This window comes from Schistocerca americana, chromosome 1 (genome assembly GCF_021461395.2).
Source record: "Schistocerca americana isolate TAMUIC-IGC-003095 chromosome 1, iqSchAmer2.1, whole genome shotgun sequence".
Taxonomy (NCBI): Eukaryota; Metazoa; Arthropoda; class Insecta; order Orthoptera; family Acrididae; genus Schistocerca; species Schistocerca americana.
This window is the reverse complement of record NC_060119.1, coordinates 822,682,425-822,707,951: the sequence shown is the minus strand read 5'-3', so window position 1 is coordinate 822,707,951 and position 25,527 is coordinate 822,682,425. Positions and strand designations below refer to the sequence as shown.

The window sequence follows — 25,527 nt, the reverse complement described above, 5'->3', positions numbered from 1 at the left end:
TAATGCTATATGGACTACTGATACATCACAGCCTGTTGTAGAAACTATGAAATCAATATTAATTACTGGTGTGAGTTATGATGAAACTTGTGTTGAATGTTTTCATACACTTTTGAAGAATACAGACACACTGAAGAAAATTCACAGCACTGGTAAATGTAGCTGGCCTGCTCACCCTATTTTACCTTAGGTGCAAATAAAGTACATATAAAAATCTGCAATGTGTACAGAATTTTGGTCTGGAAAATATGGGCACAAGATTAGAATGAAATATGACATGCAGTTGACAATTGTGTGGAAGGGGAGGGGATGGGAGTTAACAAGATGAATATGATGAGAAGGTAGGAAAGGACAGGATTTTTTTTCTTAAGGGGGTGGAGGGAGCGGCAGAACAGAAAAAGACCAGTCGCAGAACAGTAGGTGAAGGGACCAGAACTAGAAACTGATGGAGGGGGCCAGTAAGGGGATGAAGAGCAGGAGCTATTACAGATTGAGTCTGTGGGAACTGTGGACCAAAATAAGTGTTGGGTGGACAGCTCACACTCTTGTTCTTGGTGGTAAAACTTGCCATCAGTGACAACTTTGCAGTCACTATTCACCCTAAGAGTTAAAAAATAGTTGATCATCCCCTTATAAAAACTTATACAGAAATCACTACATAGTTGTTATATGACATAGTTACTTACTCAGGGAGCTCTATCTCTAATGGGATAGCGTATGACTGATGAAGATTAAAATAGTATGAGTTGACTGGGTTTATGGGAAAGGGTTTGCACTTGAACCCTTCATGCAAATAGGGTTGATCATTTGTTGAGAATAAAGAAGAAACAGGAAATTCCATCTTTTATATGAATGGTGCAACATCATTTTGGGGCAGACAAGACAGAATTAATGAGAAATTGCCACTGGACAAACTCTGACAGGACTTTGAGTAACTTTCAACATGTACTGAGGAATATCCTCCCTAAAACCTTTCTCACCTCTCCAAAAGTGGTATTTGTGCAGTCTGCTCATCTTACAAAATGTTTTATTCTGTTCTTATGCCATTACTGTATCCAACATCTTCACACATAGGTTATATGTGTATAAGACTCACATGCAACACACTCCTGTCATAGGCACCTATACATATTACTAAACTGAAGTCACTCACAACATTTTTTGTCTGTATGTAAAGGCTAATCTCTGGAACTACTGTGGGTATTTTGACATGGTCTTTACTAATAGACAGTTTATTAAGGAAGGTTTGTGTGTATTATTTATTACAATCATCCAGCCATAGTTATTTAGTGCTACCCAAGCAATACCAGGACAGGCCGCAAATACCCTACTAAGTCAGACAGGGTCACATGTCAGAACAATCATAGTATACTAATTACTGCCAATACACACATTTCAATGTAGAAATAAGTGTACCTAGATTTGTGAACTGTTAGTTTCTTTGATAATGAATAAGGAACAATAGCCTCCTCATGGTCGAACATTCAGACCTCAAGTTGAGAGGGTTCCACATTCAGTGAAAAATAAGGGATATGGAGATGAAGGGAGGGGTATCTGATAGAATAGGAAATCAAAGACAGTACATTCATAAGCACTGTGGAAACTTCAGTCCAGAGGTAATAGGACAGTGTTGATTAAGAGGAAGAGAAGTGAGAAATGGAATCAATAACACAATGAAGAAATAGGAAGCAAAATGCAGAGGAGATTGGGAAAAACCAAATAGGAAGAAAAAGATGATGATAAAAATTTTAAAAATAGGGAGGAGGGGTGTTAGTGGGATGTGAGGATATGTTGAAGAGTCTGTTTCCATCATACAGAATTCAGGAAAACTAATACTGATAGCCTGTGTAGTATACCATGCACTCAGGTTCCTTGAGTTATGCTGTAGGACATATTCAGCAACTGGGCACTGATTTCTTCAAAGCAGACAATTCTTCTGTTGTTGTTTAAATGCAATTGGTTTAGTAGTGGTCATTCCTATATAAGCTGTCAAGCAGTGAATACATGTTACTTGGTAAAAGAATGTACATTGTTTCACATACCGCCATTGGAGATGGCATAGACCAGTGAATAAGAAACAAGTGTAAAATAAAGCAAGAAGTTTCTGTACAAAGGTAAGCTGAGTGTGGGGAGAACTTGTGTAAAATAATTTACAGTAAAATAAATGTAAAGCAATAGATAGTCGTTGAACAGATTCTCCACATGGCTGGAAAGCAAAGGAGACTGACTGCAAGGAGATGAGAGAAGATTACTGAATGAATGATGAGAAACAGTAGCCAAGCAAGAGGAAATGTTTGGCAAGCATTTAAGAATGATTGCCAGACAGAGAGAGAATATCATTCAAAAATGAAAGCAGAGCACTAAAAAATGATAATAAATAACCAAACAATAAAATTATATAGCAAAACACTGAAAAAATATTGGCAAATGAAGAAAAAGAGGCCACCAAACAGAAAAACAAGCTTGCATAACAAAGGAACCAGCTCACTGGGTTAGTAAATATTTATCTATAACATCTTTGTGATCTGGACTCCCAGAAAAGAAAACTATTCCAATTTGCCCAATAGCTAAATCCCATTTCCAACTTAAATTCACTAGACACTTTTCAAGATCCAAAGTCTAAACCTCCATCTCATTTAAGCTCACAAACAAATGTCAACACAAATAAAATCAAAAAATAATCAACATTACCTACAAATTGACATCACATTTCCCTATTCATCCTAGGAATCCTTGGTGATCATATGTGCTCCAGCACCAAATACCTCAACACCTATATTAACAATCTCTCTCAGACTTTCACCTCTGACAAGTATCCCACAGATTCTATCCACAAACAAATCTCATTGGTGATCTCATCCTCCAACTCCCAACAAACTCAGAAGCACTGCCCTTCTCACCCACCAAATATCATCCAGGACAAAAATACTTCAATAGATACACTGCCAAGGCTACGACTTTCTGAAGTCAAGCATTGAAGTGAAATCATTTCTCCCTGGTATCCTTCTCACAACACCCACCGTCACCTCCTGTTACACTCTTAACATCTGTAACATCCTTATAAAACCAGATAACATTCCCAGACCATTATCCCTACTTCAGTGTTTCTATTATACCAGTAAACCCTGTCTCATGAAATGATTCACTAGCAGCCTGCTCCTTGCCCTTCACTAGTAAATCCTACCAAACCAAAGGCAGAGAAATGTGAATCCGTGCATGTTTGATAACTAAAATGTCTTCAGTGTATTGATTTTTATACAACATTGAATACCACTGAAATGGCTCAGTGTCTGGATGTGTACAAAGAACTGTCTGCCTCAGGTACATATAGTATCCAGTTTTTGAAATTACTCTACTACATAACCCACAGCCCTGTGTACCTGGTACACATACAAACCATTTTGATACTCTCATGCAGATTTAGTTTCTCTGAAGGCTTGAGATGGAAACTTGCTCTCCAGTGTATACTCATATCCCCACCTTCCCAACATTTTTGTAGAATTTCATTATTTATTCTTTTGTTTTCTATTTTCATTTTTCTACTTCTCTCCCACTTTCCTCCTAGTTATCATCTGCACCATTCATTCCGTGAACCATGGACCTACCAGAGCTGGGCAGTCTAAGTGCTTTAGCATTGCAGGTGTGATTGTAGTGTAGAGGTATCTGTGGACAAGCCACTATAACCTGTGGCTTCTGAAGAGTTCCTTTTCAGTAGCTGAAGGGGCAACAGACTGGGTGGTTAACTGATCTGCTCTAGGAACATTAGTCAATGTGGCCTTGCTTGGCTGGTACTGTGAATGGCTGAAAGCAAGTGGAAACTAGAGCCATTATTTTCTATGGGGGCATGCAGCTTTACTGTATGGTTGTAATGTTAGCATCCTCTTGAGTAAAATATTCTGGACGTAAGATGGTCCTCAATTCAGATCTCTGCACAAGGACTACTCAGGGAGATGTTGTCATCAGGAAAAATAAAACTGGCAACCTACAGGTCAGAACCTGGAACATTAGATCTCTTAATTGAGTAGGCAGGTCAGAAAATTAAAAAGAGAAATGGAGGGATTGAAGATAGATATAGTGAGAATTAGTGAAGTGTGGCACCAGGAAAAACAGGGCTTCTGGTCAGGTGAGTACAGTGTTATAAATACAAAATCAAATAATGAAAATGCAGAAGTAAGTCTAATAGTGAATAAGAATGTGGGTAAGCCACTATGAACAGCATAGTGAATGAGTTGATGTAACTGAGATAGACATAAGTAACATCCACCACTGTAGTTTAAGTTTATGTACCTACCAACTCTTCAGATGATGAAAAGATTGAAAGAATGTATGATGTGATAAAAAATTATTGAGGTAGTAAAGTTAAATGAAAAGAAAGAGAAGAAAAAATAGTAGTAACTTGGACTGTGGGAAAGGAATGAAAGGGAAGTCACCTGGTAGAATTTTGCTTAGAGCACAATTTAATCATTGCTAGCTCTTGGTTTAAGAATCGTGTAAGGGGGTTGTGCACATGGAAGAGACCTGGAGATACTGGAAGGTCTAAGATTGATTATATAATCATAAGACAGAGATCATAAAAGCACATTTTTTGCTATAAGACTTTTCAGGGGGCAGATGTGGACTCTGACCATAATTTATTGGTTATGAACTGCAAATTAAAATTGTTGTTGTTGTTGTTGTTGTTGTTGTGGTCTTCAGTCCTGAGACTGGTTTGATGCAGCTCTCCATGCTACTCTATCCTGTGCAAGCTTCTTCATCTCCCAATACCTACTGCAACCTACATCCTTCTGAATCTGTTTAGTGTATTCATCTCTTGGTCTCCCTCTACGATTTTTACCCTCCACGCTGCCCTCCAATACTAAATTGGTGATCCCTTGATGCCTCAGAACATGTCGTACCAACCGATCCCTTCTTCTAGTCAAGTTGTGCCACAAACTTCTCTTCTCCCCAATCCTATTCAATACCTCCTCATTAGTTATGTGATCTTACCCATCTAATCTTCAGCATTCTTCTGTAGCACCACATTTCAAAAGCTTCTATTCTCTTCTTGTCCAAACTAGTTATTGTCCATGTTTCACTTCCATACATGGCTACATTCCATACAAATACTTTCAGAAACGACTTCCTGACACTTAAATCTATACTCGATGTTAACAAATTTCTCTTCTTCAGAAATGCTTTCCTTGCAAATTAAAACTGAAGAAATTGAAAAAAAGCTAGGAAATTAAGGAGATGCAACCAGGATAAATTCAAAGAACAAGAAGTTGTTGAGAGATTTGGAAGGAGCATTAGCCAATGACTGACTGATGCAGAGGAGGGGAAACAGTAGAAGATGAATGGGTAACTTTGAGAAATGATATAATGAGGGCAGCAGGGGATCATCTAGGTAGAAATATACCTCCTAGCAGAAATCCATAGATAATGCAGAAGATGTGTAATTTAACTGATGAAATGAGAACCCATGAAATACAGTAAGTGAAGGATGTGAAAAAGTGTACAGGTGTCTAAAAAATTAGACTGACAGAAAGTGCTAAACAGCTAAGCAGGAATGGCTGGAAGATGAATGCAAGGATAACTAGGGGAAAGTAGATGCTGCCTATAGGAATATTAAAGAGATTTTTGGAGGAAAGAAAAGATGCTGTACAAATATAAAGAGCTCATATGACAAGCTTGTACTAAGCAAACAAGGGAAGTCTGGAGGCAGAAGGAATATATAGACAAGCTATACGTTGTTTACCAATGTACAATATTTAACCTCCTGCTTTTTCTGAACACTTCTCCGTCATCTTTACCTCTCCTTATCATCACAAAAGATAGTTCACTCTCAGTGTTGAATGATATGAGCCAAAACAAGGCCCCTGGTGTAAATAGCAGTCCCCTTGGAATTATTGACTTCCGGGATGAAACTATCCCACCCGGTGTGTAGTATATATCTGACTAGGGAAATACCCCTCAGATTTCAAGAAGAATGTAATAATTACAGTTCCAGAGAAGAAAGGTGTGAACATTACCAAACCATCAGTTTAATGGTTTCAAAACACTGACAGTAATTATTTGAAGAAGAATAGAAATACTGGAACAGGCTGACCTCTGGAAAAATCAGTTGGGACTCCAGAGAAATGTAGGAACACATGAGGCAATACTGGCCCTATGGCATATCTTAGAAGATAGATTACAAAAGGCAGCTCTAAGTTTATAACATTTGTAGATTTTGAGAAAGCTTTTGACGATGTTGGCTGGAATACACAATTTGAAATTATGAAGATAGCACAGATAAAATACAAGGAGGGAAAAGTTATTTATATCTCACACAAAAACCAGAGTGCAGTTATAGGAGTTGGAGGACATGAAAGGGAAGCAGTGGATGAGGGTTGGGTTGTTTGGGAGGAAGATACCAAACAGCGAGGTCATCGGTCTTATCGGATTTGGGAAGGATGGGGAAGGGTCGGCCATGCCCTTTCAAAGGAACCATCCCAGCATTTGGCTGGAGCTATTTAGGGAAATCACAGAAAACCTAAATAAGGATGGCTGGATGCAGGAATGAACCGTTGTCCTCCTGAATGTGAGTCCAGTGTGCTAACCACTGTGCCACCTTGCTCGGTTTAGTGGATGAGAAGGGAGTGCAGCAGCATTGTAGCCCATCAGTCTGTATATTCAGCAAGTAATAAAGGCAACCAAGGATAAATTTTGGAAGGAGATTAAATTTCAGGGAAAAGAAACAAAAAAATTGTCATTTGCTGATGATATAATTCTGTCAGAGGTGGCAAAAGACTGGGAGGAGTAGATAAATTGAATGGATAGTGTCTTGAAAAGAAGGTATAAGTGAACAACAACAAAAGTAAAACAAGTTTAATGGAATGTAGCCTAATAAAATCAGGCAAGTCTGAGGGAAATAGACTAGGAAATGAGACACAAAAAGTAGATCTATTTTGATATTTGAACAGCAAAATAATTGGTTATGGTCAAAGTAGAGAGAATATTAAATGGAGGCTGGCTATAGTAAGAAAAACATTTCTTAAAAAGAGCAAGTTGTTAATGTCTATCAAAAATTTAAGTGTTAGGAAGTCTTTTCTGAAGGTACCTGTCTGGAGGGCACCTCGTACAGCAGTGAGCCATTGATGATAAACAATCTAGACAAGAAAAGAATAGAAGCTTTTGAAATGGGGAAAAAAGAAATTTATGACACATCTTAAGGTACCAAGGACTCATCATTTTGGTAACAGAAGGAAATGTGGAGCATAAAAACTGTAGACAAAGACAACAGGATGAATTCAGTAAACAGTTTCAAATTAATGAAGGTTGCAATAATTACTCACAGATCAAGATACTTGTACAGGATAGACTAATGTTGAGAGCTGTATCACATCAGTCTCCAGACTGAAAGCTACAATCACAATATCCATTCAGCTCCAACTTCCTTCCTATTAATCCACCTTTACTTCTCACTTTGACCTTATATAAGCTGGCACCTTGTTTACCAATGTACAATCTTTAACCTCCTGCTTTTTCTGAACACTTCTCTTTCATTCGCTCGATGCCTTCCTAAGAGTCAGTCTCCATTCCTTCCAAGCTAATTATGTAACTGTAGACCAGATATGGATCAAATTCAAAGATACAGTATCGACAGCAATAGATAGATTCATACCGCATGAGTTAATAAGAGATGGGACTGATACACCATGTTACACAAAACATGTCAGAACACTGTTGCAGAAGCAATGAAAAAAGCATGCAAATTCAGAAGAATGCAAAATCCCCAAGACTGGCCAAGTTTCACAGAAGCTTGAAATTTAGTGCGGACATCAATGCAAGATGCTTTTAATAGGTTCCACAATGAAACATTGTCTCAAAATATGGTAGAAACCCCAAAGAGATTCTGGTAATATGTAAAGTACATCAGTGGCAAAAAACAGTCAATACCCTCACTGCGTGATAGCGATGGAAATGTTACCGAATATGGTGCCACTAAAGCAGAGTTACTAAATACAGTTTTCCATAAGTCCTTCACAAATGAAGATGAAGTAAATATTCCAGAATTCGAAACCAGAACAGCTGTTAGCATGAGAGACATAAATGCAGATATCTTAGGTGTTGTGAAACAACTCAAATCTTTTAAGAAAGGCAAATCTTCCAGTCCAAGTGGTATACCAATCAGGTTCCTTTCAGAGTATGCAGACACAATAGCGCCTTTCTTAGCAATCATATACAACCACTCACTTGGCGAAAGGTCTGTTCCTAAAGACTGGAAAGTAGCACAGGTCACACCAATATTCAAAAAAGGAAATAGGAGTAACCCATTGAATTACAGACCCATATCACTGACCTCAAGTTGCAGTAGGATTTTGGAGCATATACTGTACTCCTACAATTGAATCATCTTGAAGAAAATGACTCATTGATACATAACCAACACGGATTCAGAAAATATCATTTTTGTGCAACACAGCTAGCTCTTTATTCCCATGAAGTAATGAGTGCTGGTGACAAGGGATCTCAGATCGATTCCATATTCCTAGATTTCCAGAAGGCTTTTGATGCCGTTCCTGATAAGCGACTATTAATCAAATTGCATGCATATGGAGTATTGTCTGAGTTGTGTGACTGGATTCATGATTTCCTCTCAGAGAGATCACACTTTGTAGTGAATCATTGAGTAGAACAGGAGTAATGTCTGGCATTCTGCAAGGAAGTGCAATAGGCCCTCTACTGTTCCTGATAAATGATCTAGGTGATAATCTGAGCAGCTCCCTTAGATTGTTTGCAGATGACACTGTAATTTACCATCTAGTAAAAACATCAGATAATCAATTCCAGTTACAAAATGATCTAGAGAGAATTTCTGTATGGTGTAAAAAGTGACAATTGGCACTGAACAAAGAAAAGTGTCAGATCATCCACATGGGTACTAAAAGAAATCTGATAAATTTTGGGTATATGATAAATGACACAAATCTGAGGGCTGTTAATTTGATTAAATTCCTAGGAATTACAATTATGAGCAACTTCAATTGGAAAGACCACATAGATAATATTTTGGGCAAGGTGAAACAAAGACTGCGCTTAGTTGGCAGAACACTTAGAAGGTGCGACAAACTCGCTAAAGAGACAGCCTACATTACAGTTGTCCATCCTCTGCTGGAATATTGCTGCGCAGTGTGGGATCCTTACCAGGTAGGATTGATGGAGGACATCGAAAAAGTGCAAAAAAGGGCAGCTCATTGTGTGTTATCACACCACAGGGGTGAGATCATCGCTGATATCATTCGCGAGTTGGGGTGGCAATCACTGAAACAAAGGTGGTTTTCTTTGTGGCAAGATCTATTTGTGAAATTTCAATCACCAACTTAGGAGGAACAAGACTTTTGGTCAGGTGAATACAGGGTTATAAATACAAAGACCCCGGGAGTAGACAACACTCCATTAGAACTACTGACTGCCTTGGGAGAGCCAGTCCTGACAAAACTCTACCATCTGGTGAGCAAAATGTATGAGACAGGCGAAATACCCTCAGACCTCAAGAAGAATATAATAATTCCAATCCCAAAGAAAGCAGGCGTTGACAGATGTGAAAATTACCGAACTATCAGTTTAATAAGTCATGGCCGCAAAATAGTAACGCGAATTCTGTACAGACGAATGGAAAAACTAGTAGAAGCCGACCTTGGGGAAGATCAGTTTGGATTCCGTAGAAATATGGGAACATGTGAGGCAATACTGACCCTAAGACTTATCTTAGAAGCTAGATTAAGAAAAGGCAAACCTACGTTTCTAGCATTTGTAGACTTGGAGAAAGCTTTTGACAATGTTGACTGGAATAATCTCTTTCAAATTCTGAAGGTGGCAGGGGTAAAATACAGGGAGCGAAAGGCTATTTACAATTTGTACAGAAACCAGATGGCAGTCATACGAGTCGAGGGACATGAAAGGGAAGCAGTAGTTGGGAAAGGAGTGAGACAGGGTTGTAGCCTCTCCCCGATGTTATTCAATCTGTATATTGAGCAAGCAGTAAAGGAAACAAAAGAAAAACTCGGAGTAGGTATTAAAATCCATGGAGAAGAAATAAAAACTTTAAGGTTCGCCGATGACATTGTAATTCTGTCAGAGACACCAAAGGACTTGGAAGAGCAGTTGAACAGAATGGATAGTGTCTTGAAAGGAGGATATAAGATGAACATCAACAAAAGCAAAATGAGGATAATGGAATGTAGTCGAATTAAGTTGGGTGATGCTGAGGGTATTAGATTAGGAAATGAGACACTTAAAGTAGTAAAGGAGTTTTGCTATTTGGGGAGCAAAGTAACTGATGATGGTCGAAGTAGAGAGCATATAAAATGTAGACTGGCAATGGCAAGGAAAGCATTTCTGAAGAAGAGAAATTTGTTAACATCGAGTATAGATTTAAATGTCAGGAAGTCGTTTCTGAAAGTATATGTATGGAAGTGAAACATGGACGATAAATAGTTTGGACAAGAAGAGAATAGAAGCTTTTGAAATGTGGTGCTACAGAAGAATGCTGAAGATTAGATGGGTAGATCACGTAACTAATGAGGAAGTATTGAATAGGATTGGGAAGAAGAGTAGTTTGTGGCACAACTTGCCAAGAAGAAGGGATCAGTTGGTAGGACATGTTCTGAGGCATCAAGGGCTCACCAATTTAGTATTGGAGGGCAGCATGGAGGGTAAAAATCGTAGAGGGAGACCAAGAGATGAATACACTAAACAGATTCAGAAGGATGTAGGCTGCAGTACGTATTGGGAGATGAAGAAGCTTGCACAGGAAAGAGTAGCATGGAGAGCTGCATCAAAGCAGTCTCAGGGCTGAAGACTACAACAACAACAACAACAACAACAACTACTACTACTTTCTCTTCCAAATGCAAAAATATTTTGTTGACACCCACCCACTTAGTGAGAAATGATCATCATAATAAAATAAGAGAAATCAGAGCTTGAACAGAAAAATTTAGGTGTTCCTTTTTCCCATGCATTGTTCAGGAGTGGAATGGTAGAGAAATAGTATGAAAATGGTTCAATGAACCCTCTGCCAGGCACTTAAGTGTGAACTGCAGAGTAACCATGTAGATGTAGATCTTTATCTCTCCTTGTTCTCACAAAAGGTAATTCACTCTCAGCCTGGAGTCCGAGTGGCCTGTACCCCTATCATCCCGTCCCACATTATTCCTATCTCTTTCATGAGGAAGAAAATAACAGTTCCAAAATCTAGATACAATTTTTTTATTTTTTAAGTGCAATACTTGATTTCTACACTTCTGAAGGTAAGTTCTTGTTAGCTATTCCATGTCTTTGAAAATTTTTTGTTTTATGAAGAGAATTTGACAAGATTTTTATCCATTCTTCATTACTAGATGGGTATTGGCTAAATGGTTCAAATGGCTCTGAGCACTATGGGACTCAACTGCTGAGGTCATTAGTCCCCTAGAACTTAGAACTAGTTAAACCTAACTAACCTAAGGACATCACAAACATCCATGCCCGAGGCAGGATTCGAACCTGCGACCGTAGCGGTCTCGCGGTTCCAGACTGCAGTGCCTTTAACCGCGCGGCCACTTCGGCCGGCACTAGATGGGTATTCTGTTAGTAAAAGAGTGAATGGCCTTTCAGACCATGCCACACAAATTTTAACACCAAAAGGCTTTTGTACTCAAAGTAATGTTATATATAATTACAAACTATGTAGATAAGCTAATCCAGTGGCAATAGTATTTTAAGCCTCAAAAGAGTGGCAGGTGTTTACAGTGCCGATAACATAGACGACAAATATAATGCTTTCCGTAATGCATTTTTCATGCTCTTTCAAAGCTGTTTTCCATTAGAATGTTCTAAACAGAGTATTAGCATTAAAAGGCAGTCTGGGTGGCTGCCTAGTGGGATAAGGATATCATGTAGAACGAAGTGGGAATTATATCAAAATATTAGAAGTAGTCACAATTGAGTTACAGTAGCCCATTACAAACAGTATTGTAAGGTGCTTAAAAACATTATTAGGAAAGCGAAGAGTAAGTGGTAAGCAAATAGAATAGCTAATTCACAGGGTAAAATTACAACCATATGGTCAGTTGTGAAGGAAGAGTCTGGTCAGCAGCAGAAGACTGACGATATAAAGTCAGTTTGTAGTAAAAATATTTCTGTTAGTGGTAAATCAGAAATTTAGTCAGTATTTAACAATCACTTCCTGGACATTGCTGGTGAATTAAATAAAAACTTAGTTCCTACAGGGAATCATATAACTCCCTTGGAAAATGCCTTTCCAAGACTGATGTCTGAAACACTCCTCTATGATACCATCAATAATTAAATCACTGAAAACTAAGGACTCTCATGGATATGATGGGGTACCTATCAGAATACTGAAGTGCCGTGCTGCACATGTTAGCCCTGTACTTAGCCATATTTGTAATTTTTCCTTTAAGAATGGTCAGTTTCCTGAATGATTAAAGTACTCAGTAGTAATGCCACTTTATAAAACTTGAGAAAGGGATAATGCAGTAATTTTAGTCCTATTTCTTTACCATCAGTGTTTACTAAAGTTATCAAAAGGCTGTGTATGTAAGGATAATTGATTATTTTGTTTCAACTAATTTGCTACCAAATGTACAGTCCAGTCTTAGAGGTGGTTTAACAACTGAACATGCTGTACCCTCTTTTCTCTGTGAGGTACTGGATGGATTAAATAAAAGGCTTCAAATGATAGGCATATTTTTTGATTTAACAAAGGCATTTGATTATGTTGATCACAAAATTTTGCTCCAGAAGTTAGACTATTATGGAATACCACGAGTAGCTCACAGTTAGTTCACTTTTTACTATAACAACGGGCAGAAAAAGGTCATTATCCACAATGTTGAGAATGGCTATGATGTAGTGTCTGAATGGGGCATGGTTAAATGGGGGTGCCCCAGGGCTCAGTGCTGGGGCCACTCCTGTTCCTTATTTGTATAAATGATATGCCCTCTATATTACAGGTGATTCTAAGATATTTCTGTTTGCTGATGAAACTAGGGTGGTAGTAAAGATTGTTGTGTGAAATGTTGGCACTGTTTCAAATGGTGCAGTTCATGACATAGGTTCACGGCTTGTAGAAAATAAACTAACACTAAATCGCAGTAAGACTCAGTTTTACAATTTCTAACACACAATTAAACAAAACCTGATGATTTAATTTCACAGAATGGGTATATGATTAGCACAACCGAACAGTTCTAATTTTTAGGTGTTCAGATTGTAAACAGTCATGGAAAGCCATGTTCAGGCTGTTGTTCAAAGACTCAATGTTGCCATTTTTACTATTCGAATGGTATCTGAAGTAAGTGATAGTTCAACGCAAAAAGTTGTCAACTTTGCTTATTTCCATTCACTTATCATGTATGGTATTATATTTTGGGGTAACTCTTCCCATTCTCAAAGGATATTTTTGGCTCAGAAACGGGTGGTTTGGGCAATAAGTGGTGTACATTTGCAAATCTCTTGTCAACCCCTGTTCATTAGTCTGGTTAGTCTGACATTGGCCTCTAAATAGATATATTCTATACTGTCAGTACTTATTAATAACATCAGTTTATTCCCAGAAATTAGCAGCTTTTACTCAATTATTACTAGGCATAAATCTAATCTGCATTTGGATTGCACTTCGTTGACTCTTTTGCAGAAAGGTGTGAGGTATACTGCTGCATCCATTTTCAGTAAGCTACCACAGGAATTCAAAAATCTTAGCACTAATCCATGCACTTTCAAATTGAAGCTGAAGAGTTTCCTCATCGGTCACTCCTCCTGTTCTATCGAGAAGTTTCTTGAAAAATTAAGCTGATTCCCGTGTTACATTGTTGACTGCATTTACATAAACTTGTGTATTGGATTTTCTTGGGTTCATAAATATTCTATTTTATCTGTTATTACTTTATTTGTAATTTCAAGTTCCATAGCCTCAGAAATTTGCTCCTCAATTTGGTTCTATGGAACTAGATATATAAAATAAAAGAAATAAAAAAAATCTTTTGAGACAGTACATAGTAACCCTGCATCAGCTTTCTCACAGATTTTAATAAGGGCATGTACAGTAACCAGCCACCTTATGAAATTAACCATTAAACTGTGACCAATGACAAAATTGACCACTGAGTGGACAGGATGTGAATCTAACAAAAACTTGGTTAGCTTGTATGTTCCCTCCCAACCCATTCCGTTTGGATCCTGATGCCATACACCTGCAGCCAGTAACTGCCTAATTGAGAACTGCCCCTTCAACACCTGATTGCGTCTCACAATCCTCCAGGTGTCAATCTGCAACCTGTCCTCCTCTTTCTCTCCCAAAAGCTTCTCATTCTCATTATTTTATTCTGGCCCCCTCATACACTCTTCTTCCAGTGTTGTCCCTCAGTTATGTTCTTCACCCATAACTACACCTTTTCACCACCTATTGTTTCACCATATAACAACACACTACTCTCTCTTGTATCATATTCCTAACATCTTCCACTGCTGTCGAACCCATTCGTTGCTCTTGCTTTTCTCTTCCTTTCACCCCCCACTTCCCTCCACTATTCTAGCTCATCTCACCAGTTCCACTACTTAACACGTAGTCTGATTATGTATATCTGAGCTACTATGCTACTGTTGTTGCTTCTGTGCTTACCTACGTAATTTTTCATCATAAAGTGAATCATTACCTTCATGCATTTCATTGTTTATATTCCTCCTACATTTTTTGCAGCATCAGATAAATAAAAAACTAAATAAATAGTTTGTGGTTGGACATGAGTATGTTAAGAACATTGATCTGAGATAGAATTACAACAATTATGTTAAAAGTGAGTTACAACTGTTGCAATAATGAAGTGTACATCAATTATTAAATAAAGTGTTGTGACAACCATGTTGGTTCCTTTACCCCTGATAATATATCACAGAAATGTAAACAGTACATTCTGTAAAAAATGTGTTGACTGGTTTTACTTTCTTCCACATGCATAAATTATGTGCTTAAATTAATATACAATAATATTACTTGAAGGTTACACAAAAGTACCTCTCTCTATCTATGTATCTGGAGTGTGTGGTAGTGTTGGGGGGGGGGGGGGGGAGGAGGAGGAGGAGGAGGAGGGGGTGGTTGCATACATGGTGACATTTATCCATGGAGCATAGTAATCAAGTTTTAACAACAACAATCCACGATCATACAGTACAGAGAGTAGATGGCACTGACACTTCCAGTGTAGTTAAACAAGTCTGAATGATGAAGAAGGAAGTGACAGACCACCACTGTGTGAAAAACTGGGAAGCCCAGGAGAATTGGAGCACCTGGTGCTCTAAGACCTATGAACTATAATCAAGGAAAAGGGGAAAAAGTGAAAAATCTGATACGAATCAGTTTTCAGCATCTTTGATGACATTTTGAATGTAACAAAGGTTGCCAGTTGTTGGATTCCATGAATGTTCACATGTATTCAAAAACTCCACCAAACCAAGGTAAAAGTGGAACTGTGCCAGGCTCATATAGACAACTTATTTAGCTTCTTAATCAACATGAATAAGTATTGTGGTATTATTCCAACTTCAAAACAAAACTGCGAAGCAAGCAGTGGGAAGCCAATTCACCACAGCCGAAAAAGGTGAAGACTTAACATCATCAGGAATGTGATCCTAGGTGTTTGTTTGGGACTGCCGTGAGGTGGTGCTAATAGATTATGATCATAGGGAGCAAATCATTATGGAACATTGCTACCTAAATCTGCTGATGATGATTCTGTAAGCTGTTAAGGTGCACTGCAGGAAGCTCTCCAAGGGCATGGTTTTGATCCACAGTAACGCTGTAGCTCATTCTGCCCGAGATACAGTCACAGATGCTGCTTCTTTGTGCTAGAAAATTTTGCCTTATACCTCATATGCTCCTTATATAACACCTATGATGATGATGTGCTTTTAGAGCTGGAACATTTCTCAAATATACAAGATGCAGGATTCTGCAGTAACGGTCTCCACCAAGACATCCATCTTTGGGAAAAATGTGTTGCATGGAAGGATGAAAGCATGGAGAAAAACTAACACTCTTACCAAGTTTCATGATCATGATTTTTTGAGGTGATAATTAAAACTCTATGACTGTCTGTTGTATTTTTCATCAGTGGTCAAATATGCTGTATGAAAGAAGTATTTCTTAGGTTGAATGAAGTTCTTTGTACCTTATGTACTTTATCCAGGAGTGAACAACAGTTGGTGCAGGCAAAAGTGTTCCATTGAGGCATGAGAGATCTCCGAGTTCCTCTGCGTAATGATATGTACCAGTTTCATATGAAGAGAAATCTTTATGCCCTTCTTCCATTGAATCTGTTACCAATATCCTGTTTACAGAACTTGCTGCATTCAAAGATGTGTCATTTTCATCCATTTCTTGTTCAGCATATTCCCCTTCAGATTGTTTCGTTCTATATACAGTGTGAGGAAAATGATGAGGTCCGAGGTTTTCATATTTCTTAAAGTGGATTTTGTCTTCAAAACCATCTTTTTCAATAGGCTTATTTGGTAAGTGATTTTGCTTCAATAAAGGACCTGTTGCAAATGGAAGCAGTATATTATCTACGTTTTGATTAAAGACTTTCTGTTCTTCATTTTGCATTTTGAGAAAATTATCATCTTTGAGATAATCTGAGTTATCCTGTTCCATCTTTTCAATTGCTGTAATATCACTGGTTGTATGTTCTGGTTTTTCTGAAGATGGAGTAATAAAGTCATTCTCGGAAACATTTTTTAATACATCCACCTCTGGACTGACTGTGCTGTTATTGAAGTCAAGTGAACTGTGTGTTGTGTTCTCCTGATGAAGTGCTGTGAAAGAAGTAATATTAGCTTGTGGTGTTCCTACAAGTTTTCTTGCCAGTTTCCTCTTTCTCTCTTTCCTATACCTCCTTCTTAAGCGCTCATTTTTCTTTCTTTGTTTTCTTTTATCCCTGTCTTGCAATTTGAGCCTCAGTCTCTTCCTTCTTCTCTCTTCTTTATTTTTCTTCCTTCTTCTTCTTTCTGTAGCTGTTTTACTATTTCTGTTCTGTTTTCTATTGTGATGTGCCGATGTGTGATTCAGCTTTTCAACTGGTATCGGAGTTGTGGATGAATTATTGGCACTGTATGCCTTTGAAAGCCTTAGCCTTTTCCTTCTTTGCTTCTTTCTGCCAAAATTCATTTTACTTCGTGGATCTTCTGAAATGGTAAAACAGTCTCAATTTAGTTTAAGTTAAAAAAGTCCCATTTATCTCTTTAATTACTAAAAACAGAGGCTGTTCATTACAAGGAGTTCTGCATGCTTGTTCCAATTTGATAATATTATTTTCTTTTTACTGTCAGTGTTTCTTTAATTTATTGTTACATGTTAATATTGAATTTTAATTGCTGTCTAAATCTATCTGACTTAACAGTCACAGAAACCAATATAACTGCAGGTACATTACCTTCATTCACATATGTATTGTTTCCCACATTCCTCAAACCACTGGCTGAAGGTGTCTTAAGTTGAGTGTTTTCTGTGTTAAGAGAAAGAACATCCCAGCTGTAAGTAAGCAAGCACATTCCAGCACATTACTTAATAGTTATAGATGAACATTTAACAAAATTCATCACTGAAACAATACATTAAGAAATACAAATACAAGATGTTATAACAACAAAAATAATTACTCTTTGATAATGTAAAGTAATGAGATAGATAAAAAAATCTGCTCACCAAGCAGCAGCAGGAGAACACACATATAAAAAAGGTTTCAGGTATGCAAGTTTGCGGAGCCACTGGCTCCTTTCTCCGACAGAAAGGTTAAATAGTAAGGAAGAGGGATGAAGGAAAAGGACTAGAGAGGCTTAGGGAAATACTTAGAGCTCAGAAAAATCTCCCAGAACCCTGGGTCAGGAGAGACTTACCAAATGGAATGGGAAAGAAAGACTCTACCCATTTTCCTAAATATTTCTAGTCCTTTTCCTTCACCCCTCTTCTTTACCCTCCAACTCTTCTGTTGGAAGAAGGAGCCAAGGCTTCTAAAGCTTGCATTTCTAAAACCTTTTTTGTATGTGAGTTTCCTGCTACTGCTTGGTGAGTAGATTTTGTATACATCCAATTAATAAATAAAATGTGCTGTAAGGGAGACACACAAAAACTGAAGACAATCAAGCTAGTGTGTTACTTAGAAATAGTATGACTGATTGCCAGACTTCCATAAGATAACTGGTCATTTTCTGGTGACTGCTGACTTACTGCCAAGTAAAAGATATGCCACTAGCTTAACTGGAGTAAGAAGCACTTCTACTCACTACACCGGCCGCGGTGGTCTAGCAGTTCTGGGTGCTCAGTCCAGAACTGCGCGACTGCTACGGTTGCAGGTTCGAATCCTGCCTCGGGCATGGATGTGTGTGATGTCCTTAGGTTAATTAGGTTTAAGTAGTTATGAGTTCTAGGGGACTGATGACCACAGATGTTAAGTCCCATAGTGCTCAGAGCCTACTCACTACATTTTAATGTTGTTGACATCTTATACACTAGGTAATCAAGAATAATGTTTGTAAATGGAGTGATACATACGTTTTGGCAACTGATACACGTGCAATAGCCTTAACGATGTAATTAACATAGTCAACAGCTGTAAACAAAAGCAGCTTGTTTATACCATTTCATGTATATTTTTGCTGGTACTCTATCCTATTGGATTACTTGAATCCCCATTGGTCTCGAATAACCTAAACCGATCAACAATGGATCACAATGAATCCAAATTTTGTCATCATCCATTTTAATATAAATGAAAAATGCACCAGTTCAAAGTACCTGTCTCAGTTTCTCTGCAAACATTTATTTCATGTTCACTGTGTTCATCAGTCAATCATTACAGCAGGTATCATCTGCATGCATCATCAACCTGATAAAAGTATTCTCTCAGCCATCATACAATAACCTCACACTTTAATAAATATTGTAGATGGTCTGCCAACCATATTGAACTCTACCATTCTGAATAGTTATTCCAAGTTCATTGTGTCAGCTATTGTATTATCATTTTAAAATGTTTAAGCAACTTTGTCAGGTGTTTTTTAATTATGGGTTTGGAAATCTTGGAATTATGTGACTGCACATTTCTGCAGCTGTTCAGCACAGCACTAAATATATTACTCAACAGACATACAGTTCACTTAAATGAATACTTTATGTAATCAGATAGTTAAATTCTACTCTCCAAGTGGTGGCAGAAAGACACACTATAAAAGAAGGTATATACTTGTTTGTTTCCTACCATCGTTTGGTAAATAGGTTTTTATCTATCCAATTACATTATATTGTCAAAAATTTATTATTTTTGTTGTTATAAACTAATACTTGAGTAGCTGCAGTTGTATTGCAAAAAAGGTAACAGTATAAAGGGCAAGCAAGAACTTCTCATTCAAAGGCCATACATTCCAGAATTGGTATGTCAGTCAGCCAAAATCACCATGAACATTGAGGCAGTCATCCCACCAACATACAAGGTTGAAGATACTCATCTGGTAAAACACAGTGTCCTGCTGTGTGACGAAGTCTATCCTCATCTTACAGGAATTGTCGACCCTTCAAAGCATTTTTTAAGGGATCAAAGGCATTATAATCACATGGGGAGAAATAGGACTATAGGGCAGGTGCTTGAGTGTCTCCCATTTGAGTTGGCTGGCCTCCCAGATTGATCAGTGTATTGTGTCAAATTGCAACCAGCATGGAACTTGGCGCACCATTCGACAACAGTGGTTTTCAACAGACATGCTGCCCCATGTACATTCTTCATTCTCTGATGGATATCTATCAGTGTTTGTCCTTCTGCAGCCAATAAAACATTAACAGCATGTTGGTCCTGTTTGGACACATTTGGTGATAACAGAGCAGGTTGACCGCCCCCCCCCCCCCCCCCCCCCCACACACACACAAACACCATACACACACAAAACTTCATTATTCAGATCATACAGTTTGTTGTCTTAGCTGCAGGCCCTAATTAGTTTCATCAGAAATAATGGCCAACAAAAGGTATCAAAATTATAAAATTTTGTACTTGTAGCCATAGGGAAAATCTAATTAACTAATACATAAATTCGGAAGGAAAGACCTCTACCAAATTAAAGAGTTATTTTTCCTCTTTTCAGTAAAGTATTCACATTAACCCGAACTTAACTAGTTAAAAAGATATTGTTAATTAAATATTTCACATGGTGAAAACTTCCAGCGCCAATGACAGCCAAACTGCTTTAAATTTCCAGGCCCTGTTTATATACTTTTGATCATTTGATTTGTGTGAATGTATTGATATCCATATTAATGAGCAAGGGTTCTTAATTAAAACCTAATTTTTTAACATACAAGGTGGGTCACATGGTCATAAACCCAGGATTCCCACTGCATAAGCATAAATTAATACTTGATATTTTAATAAATACTGCTTATGATAAATAGCATAAAAACAAAATATATGATGACAAAATCAATAGACAATAAAAAATGAACTTTCTGACCTTTAGAATTCTTAAAGTATTGTAGATTAAAGAAGTTGAACCATATCCCAGCATGAGTCCTTATAAGGTCAAAGCTCACACCATTTCAGTCTGTCTCGTCAGTCAGCTTTTAGTTTTTTCTCTTGCTCCAGCCTGTGCTCTCACTTATACTGTTCAATGTCATTCTATTCATTTCATTCACAGCCTTTGGCTGGTATAGCTAGTCTGTTGTTTAGCCCAGCCTTGGAAACCTTTTGAGTTGCATCTCCATTTGTGCAAGCCAGGCTAAGAGAACTTGTTTTATAAAAATGAGCTACAGACAATCAAAATATGTGTTGGATCAATTGAACAATTTTTGTGACTAATAACAGTTCTGTGTTATAAGGGGTGGGTGCCTGGGCACCAGTCTTCTAACTCGATATTAGTTCCGTGATGCCGAACGTTACACTGACCTGTTGGTAGCCAGCTCTACTGGAAAACATTCAGTGTACGTAGATGCACTCCAATGTCGGTCTCCGCTTACAGCTGCCACTAGTTGTCAGCAGTGTAGCAATTCTTCAGCAACACGTTCAGAAAGATACATGCTTGTTTCAATTAATCTTTTGCTGGTCTGTCCAGATGGCAACGGCGACAGTTCCCTTGGCCCACCTTCCACCCATTTATCAGTAGCAACAAGGAAGTAACATTTGACTCCTTGGGACATAACTTGTGCAGACTCGCATCATATCATTTTGCGACGAGCCTTGCCGTATCTACAACACCACATAGTTTTATTTCGCACCCCTTTTTCCTTTCTTTCTTTCTTTCTTTTCTCTTTCTTTTTTTTTACAGCTTCTGGACATTTTTGTTTGTGGTTTGTGCTTTTACTATTTGTGCCCGGAAATGTGTTTGTTTCAGATCTATGTTTGCCGTTTTTTTTTCAGTTTACTTGTTTTTGATGACACATATCAATTTATCTTTAGTATTTTTTGGCATTGCCATGTCTCAAGCCCCACGCATATCTGTCTCGCTCTGAGCAGCGCCTTTTGCACCAACGCTCGATCTAACACAGCTTCTTCAGTTACAGACGCAACAAATAACGAAGCTTACTTAGATGACAGAGGCTTCATTCACGTGCAGATGGTGTCCAGTGAGAATCACTGTCAGGTGCCACCAACTACAACAGCGCCACAACTTAAGCAGCCATAGTTGGTGCCTCTGTTTCACCCATTTGAAGAGGACCAAAAGGTCTGGATTGAGTACTTGGCCCAGTTTGAAGCTCATCTATTTGCACACCAAGTACCGGGCATTGTAAACAATATTTTTTTCTTATCAGCAGCCAGTGTGTCAGTGTATAGGATGTGCTGCAAATTGTTCCGCACATCGTGCCCCGAAGTAGTGAACTATGAAGATACTATGACGAGAAAGTACGCGAGACGGCTACCAGGTTTAAATTTTTCAGACTAAAGAAGCATTCCGGACAAACTTGTAGACAGTGGATGGCAGACTGACAAGGGGTTAACAACTACGCAGTGTAAGTTTAAACATGTGTGTGGCAAGTATTATACTGACCTCATTATACGTGACGCCATTACTCAGAAAGCGGCTGGTAACAGAATAAGGTGACAGAGTCTTAAGTATCCGAACCCTTCCTAGCAGCAAGTTTGGCAAATTACTGATTATAAAGACTTGTGACAGTACCGTAAACAGTCAACGTTTGTGCTGTAGCGCCTAGCAGTATCATCGAGCAGCAGCGTAAACAGACCGCTTCCAAGTCAAGCGCACAGTGACCGACTCGGGCTCAGCAAGGAACTGACGTGAAGTCTTGCCTGCAATGTTTCTCAGCACATATTCGTCGCTTATGTCCGTCATGAAAAGCAACTTGTTTTTCATGTGACAAGAACGGACATGTTCTAAAGGTACGATTACAGAAAATAAGACTACCTTTAGTACACACCCACAGAAATCAAACGTTGCTGTACATGTATATTCTGAGCTTCTGGTGTGGTACAGATGTGTGGCAGTTCGCAATTCAAGAAATCAGTGGCCTCTTTTTCGTTGCGAGGCCACTCTAACAAACACTTTGTGGATCTTGTGATAGCTGGTCAAACTATTCAATTGCAGTTGGGCACAGGTGCCTGTTTCTTTGCTTAGTCGCAATACTTGTGATCTTCTTGGCAAGCCCAAGTTGCAAAATGGTTCAAATGGCTCTAAGTTTGAGGTCACATTAGTCCCCTAGACTTAGAACTACTTAAACCTAACCAAACGACTGTGCAAAGGCGTTGTTGTGAAAAAGCCAGTTACCTGATTGCCAAAATCCTGGTCGCTTTTCTCACTGCCTTATGTAATCGTTTTAGCACTTGAAGGTAGTAATGTTGGTTAACTGAGACACCATGCAATACAAATTCATGGTGGACAATCGCCTTGATGTTTAAACAAATATCAACGTTGTCTTCACGTGGGATCCCACTTAAATTGTTTTATTTGCTCTTGGTGAAGAGGAGGCTTCCACTATTTGGATTGTTGCTTGGTATCTGGGTCGCATCCATAACACCACGATTCGTCGCCTGTAATGACTTTTACGTCAAAATCCGTATCAATTTCTCCCAGTTCTTTCAGTTTCCAGCACATGCACAAACGATCGTCTCTCTGAACGTCAAAAAGCACACGCGGAACGGATTTTGCTGCAGCAGGTTTCTTCCTCAGATCTTAGTCAATATTTGTTGGCATGATCTCCAGGATATTCCAGTCATTTCCACTAATCATCGAATGTTCTGCAGCTATCAAACATGACCGCAACATGATTTTTTTCAGTGCTTTCGTCCGTTCTGGAAGTAGATAGACGTCCCGATCATGATTCGTCTTCAACTGAAATCTGAGCACGTAAACCCTCACCTAGCTTCAAATCTTTCTCCCCACAAGTCGTCAAAAGCATTGCGATTGCTTCGGCTCTTGATTTCCCTAACAAGTAACAGAACCTGATGTTAGCACGATGGTTTTTAATGTCTGCCATTGAAAAATCGACGAACACGTGGCTCTGTCACAGTGACCACAATAATGTTTCATCCAAGTGCCATTAGGTCAGCTGATAGAAAATGGGGTCTAGTGAAGGCAGCTAGCGGAAGAATTCGGAACTAGTGTTCTACCAACTACTAGAGAAAAATTTACTTTGCATTTGGGTCCCCCTCGTACGCTTAGCGACAACACTGCCCACACATTGCAACTTTAAAACGTAGTATCCTTCTTCATTCCACAGCACCCACTATCGTTATGTGGCAGCATTTTGCAAATAATTGTTTTTTGTGTACTTTGAATTCAGCATGTATTGTATTCAAACCCTTTGGAGTTGGTATGCTGTCTTGTACTGAGTTTACGACACACGCACTTACACTGTTACATAACTCGACATCGTCATCATTAACTTTACATTACGACACAAATTTACTGTATCATCAAAAAGCTTGATAACATGGACTCGCAACTGATTTAGTCAGTCCGCTGCGCTACGTTTTGCACGCTGCAAACCACGTATGCATGCAACACTTTGACGTTTAAGAAATACCCTCTGTAAGGACTCTTAAGCTGTTAATTTTAACGTCGCACTAGCAAACACATCGAGAGGAAATGGACTGTACATGGTTGTCAAGTGACCCTTTATACATGCAAGACTGCTGAAAAATTACTTCCATTCTATTTAGATATGCCTCATTTTGCATTTTCAACTCACTGTTGGATGCTATTCCAACATTAACACACTTTAACCGTTGGTCAAATGATGCATAGTGGTGCACAGTAACATCGCTTTGATAGCTAACTGAATGGATAGCAAGGTGGGTGTATCTAAACTATTTCCACCTCTCAACAATTGCTGTCTACCAGTGGTGACATTCACATGTGTCTGGAATGGTGAGAGGGCCAACTCGTTGAAATCTGCTGGTTCAGGGTGAGCAAGCTGGATGGAGTGGTGGGGTGGAGTGAGGTACTACTTTGTATTTCCTGGATGTAGGTCAAATCGCAGGAAATAGGCAGGTCATAGACAAAAAAAAATAAAAATAAAGAGAATACCCTGAAAGTAGTAGTAGATCATGAACTGCTTTTATAAGCAAAAGAGAGTGTGAGGGTGAGGGTAGTAATGCTACATAAATAATGAAGTAGGCAGGTATACTTTGATTCTGCAGTATACATTCTTTATCCTAATTCACAGGCGACGCAGTTGCCTCTTAAAAAAAAACTCAGTACTGTTCCATTACATCATCACAATTCTCTGTTATTACAATCTCGTACAGGGCGCCGAAAGAACGAACACCTTTATATTTCCGTACGAGCTCTGATTTCCCTTATTTTAACGTGGTGAACGTTTCCCCCTGTGTAGGTCGGCGTCAAAAAACTATTTTCGCATTCGAAAAAGAAAGTTGGTGATTGGAAGTTCGTTAGAAGATTCCGTCGCAACGAAAAACGCCTTTCTTTCAATGATGTCCAGCCGAAATCCTGTATAATTTCAGTGACACTTTCTCCCATATTTCGCGATAGCACAAAATGTGCTGCCCTTCTTTGAACTTTCTCGATGTACTCCGTCAGTCCTATATGGTAAGGATCCCACACCGCGCAATAGTATTCTAAAAGGGGTCGGACAAGCGTAGTGTAGACAGTCTCCTTAGCAGATCTGTTACATTTTCTAAGTGCCCTGCCAATGAAACGCAGTCTTTGGTTAGCCTTCCCCACAACATTTTCTATGTTTTCCTTCCAATTTAAGTTGTTCTCAGTTGTAATTCCTAGGTATTTAATTGAAATTACGGCCTTCGGATTTGACTAATTTATCGTGTAACGAAGTATAACGAATTCCTTTTAGCACTCATGTGGATCACCTCACACTTTTCGTTATTTAGGGTCAATTGCCAATTTTCGCACCATTCAGATATATTTTCTAAATCGTTTTGCAATTTCTTCTTCTGATGACTTTATTAGTCGATAAACGACAGCGTCATCTGCAATCAACCGAAGACGGCTGCTCAGATTGTCTCCAAAATCGTTAATATAGATAAGGAACAG

General features: G+C 38.6%; 1 protein-coding gene across 6 annotated transcripts in view; it reads right to left on the bottom strand.

Moving 5' to 3' along the window:
- Window positions 1-25,527, bottom strand: part of LOC124546302 — a 343,143-nt gene that overhangs the window by 76,500 nt on the left and 241,116 nt on the right. For 4 of the 6 annotated variants that reach the window (XM_047125026.1, XM_047125029.1, XM_047125027.1 and 1 more), the window contains 2 exons: window positions 17,454-17,551; window positions 16,194-17,205 (listed from right to left, as the gene is read on the bottom strand). In XM_047125026.1, the coding sequence (XP_046980982.1) occupies window positions 16,194-17,205; window positions 17,454-17,551 (1,110 nt within the window). The remainder of the gene's footprint in view (window positions 1-16,193; window positions 17,206-17,453; window positions 17,552-25,527) is intronic. The other 2 variants (XM_047125028.1, XM_047125031.1) reach the window with 1 other exon arrangement.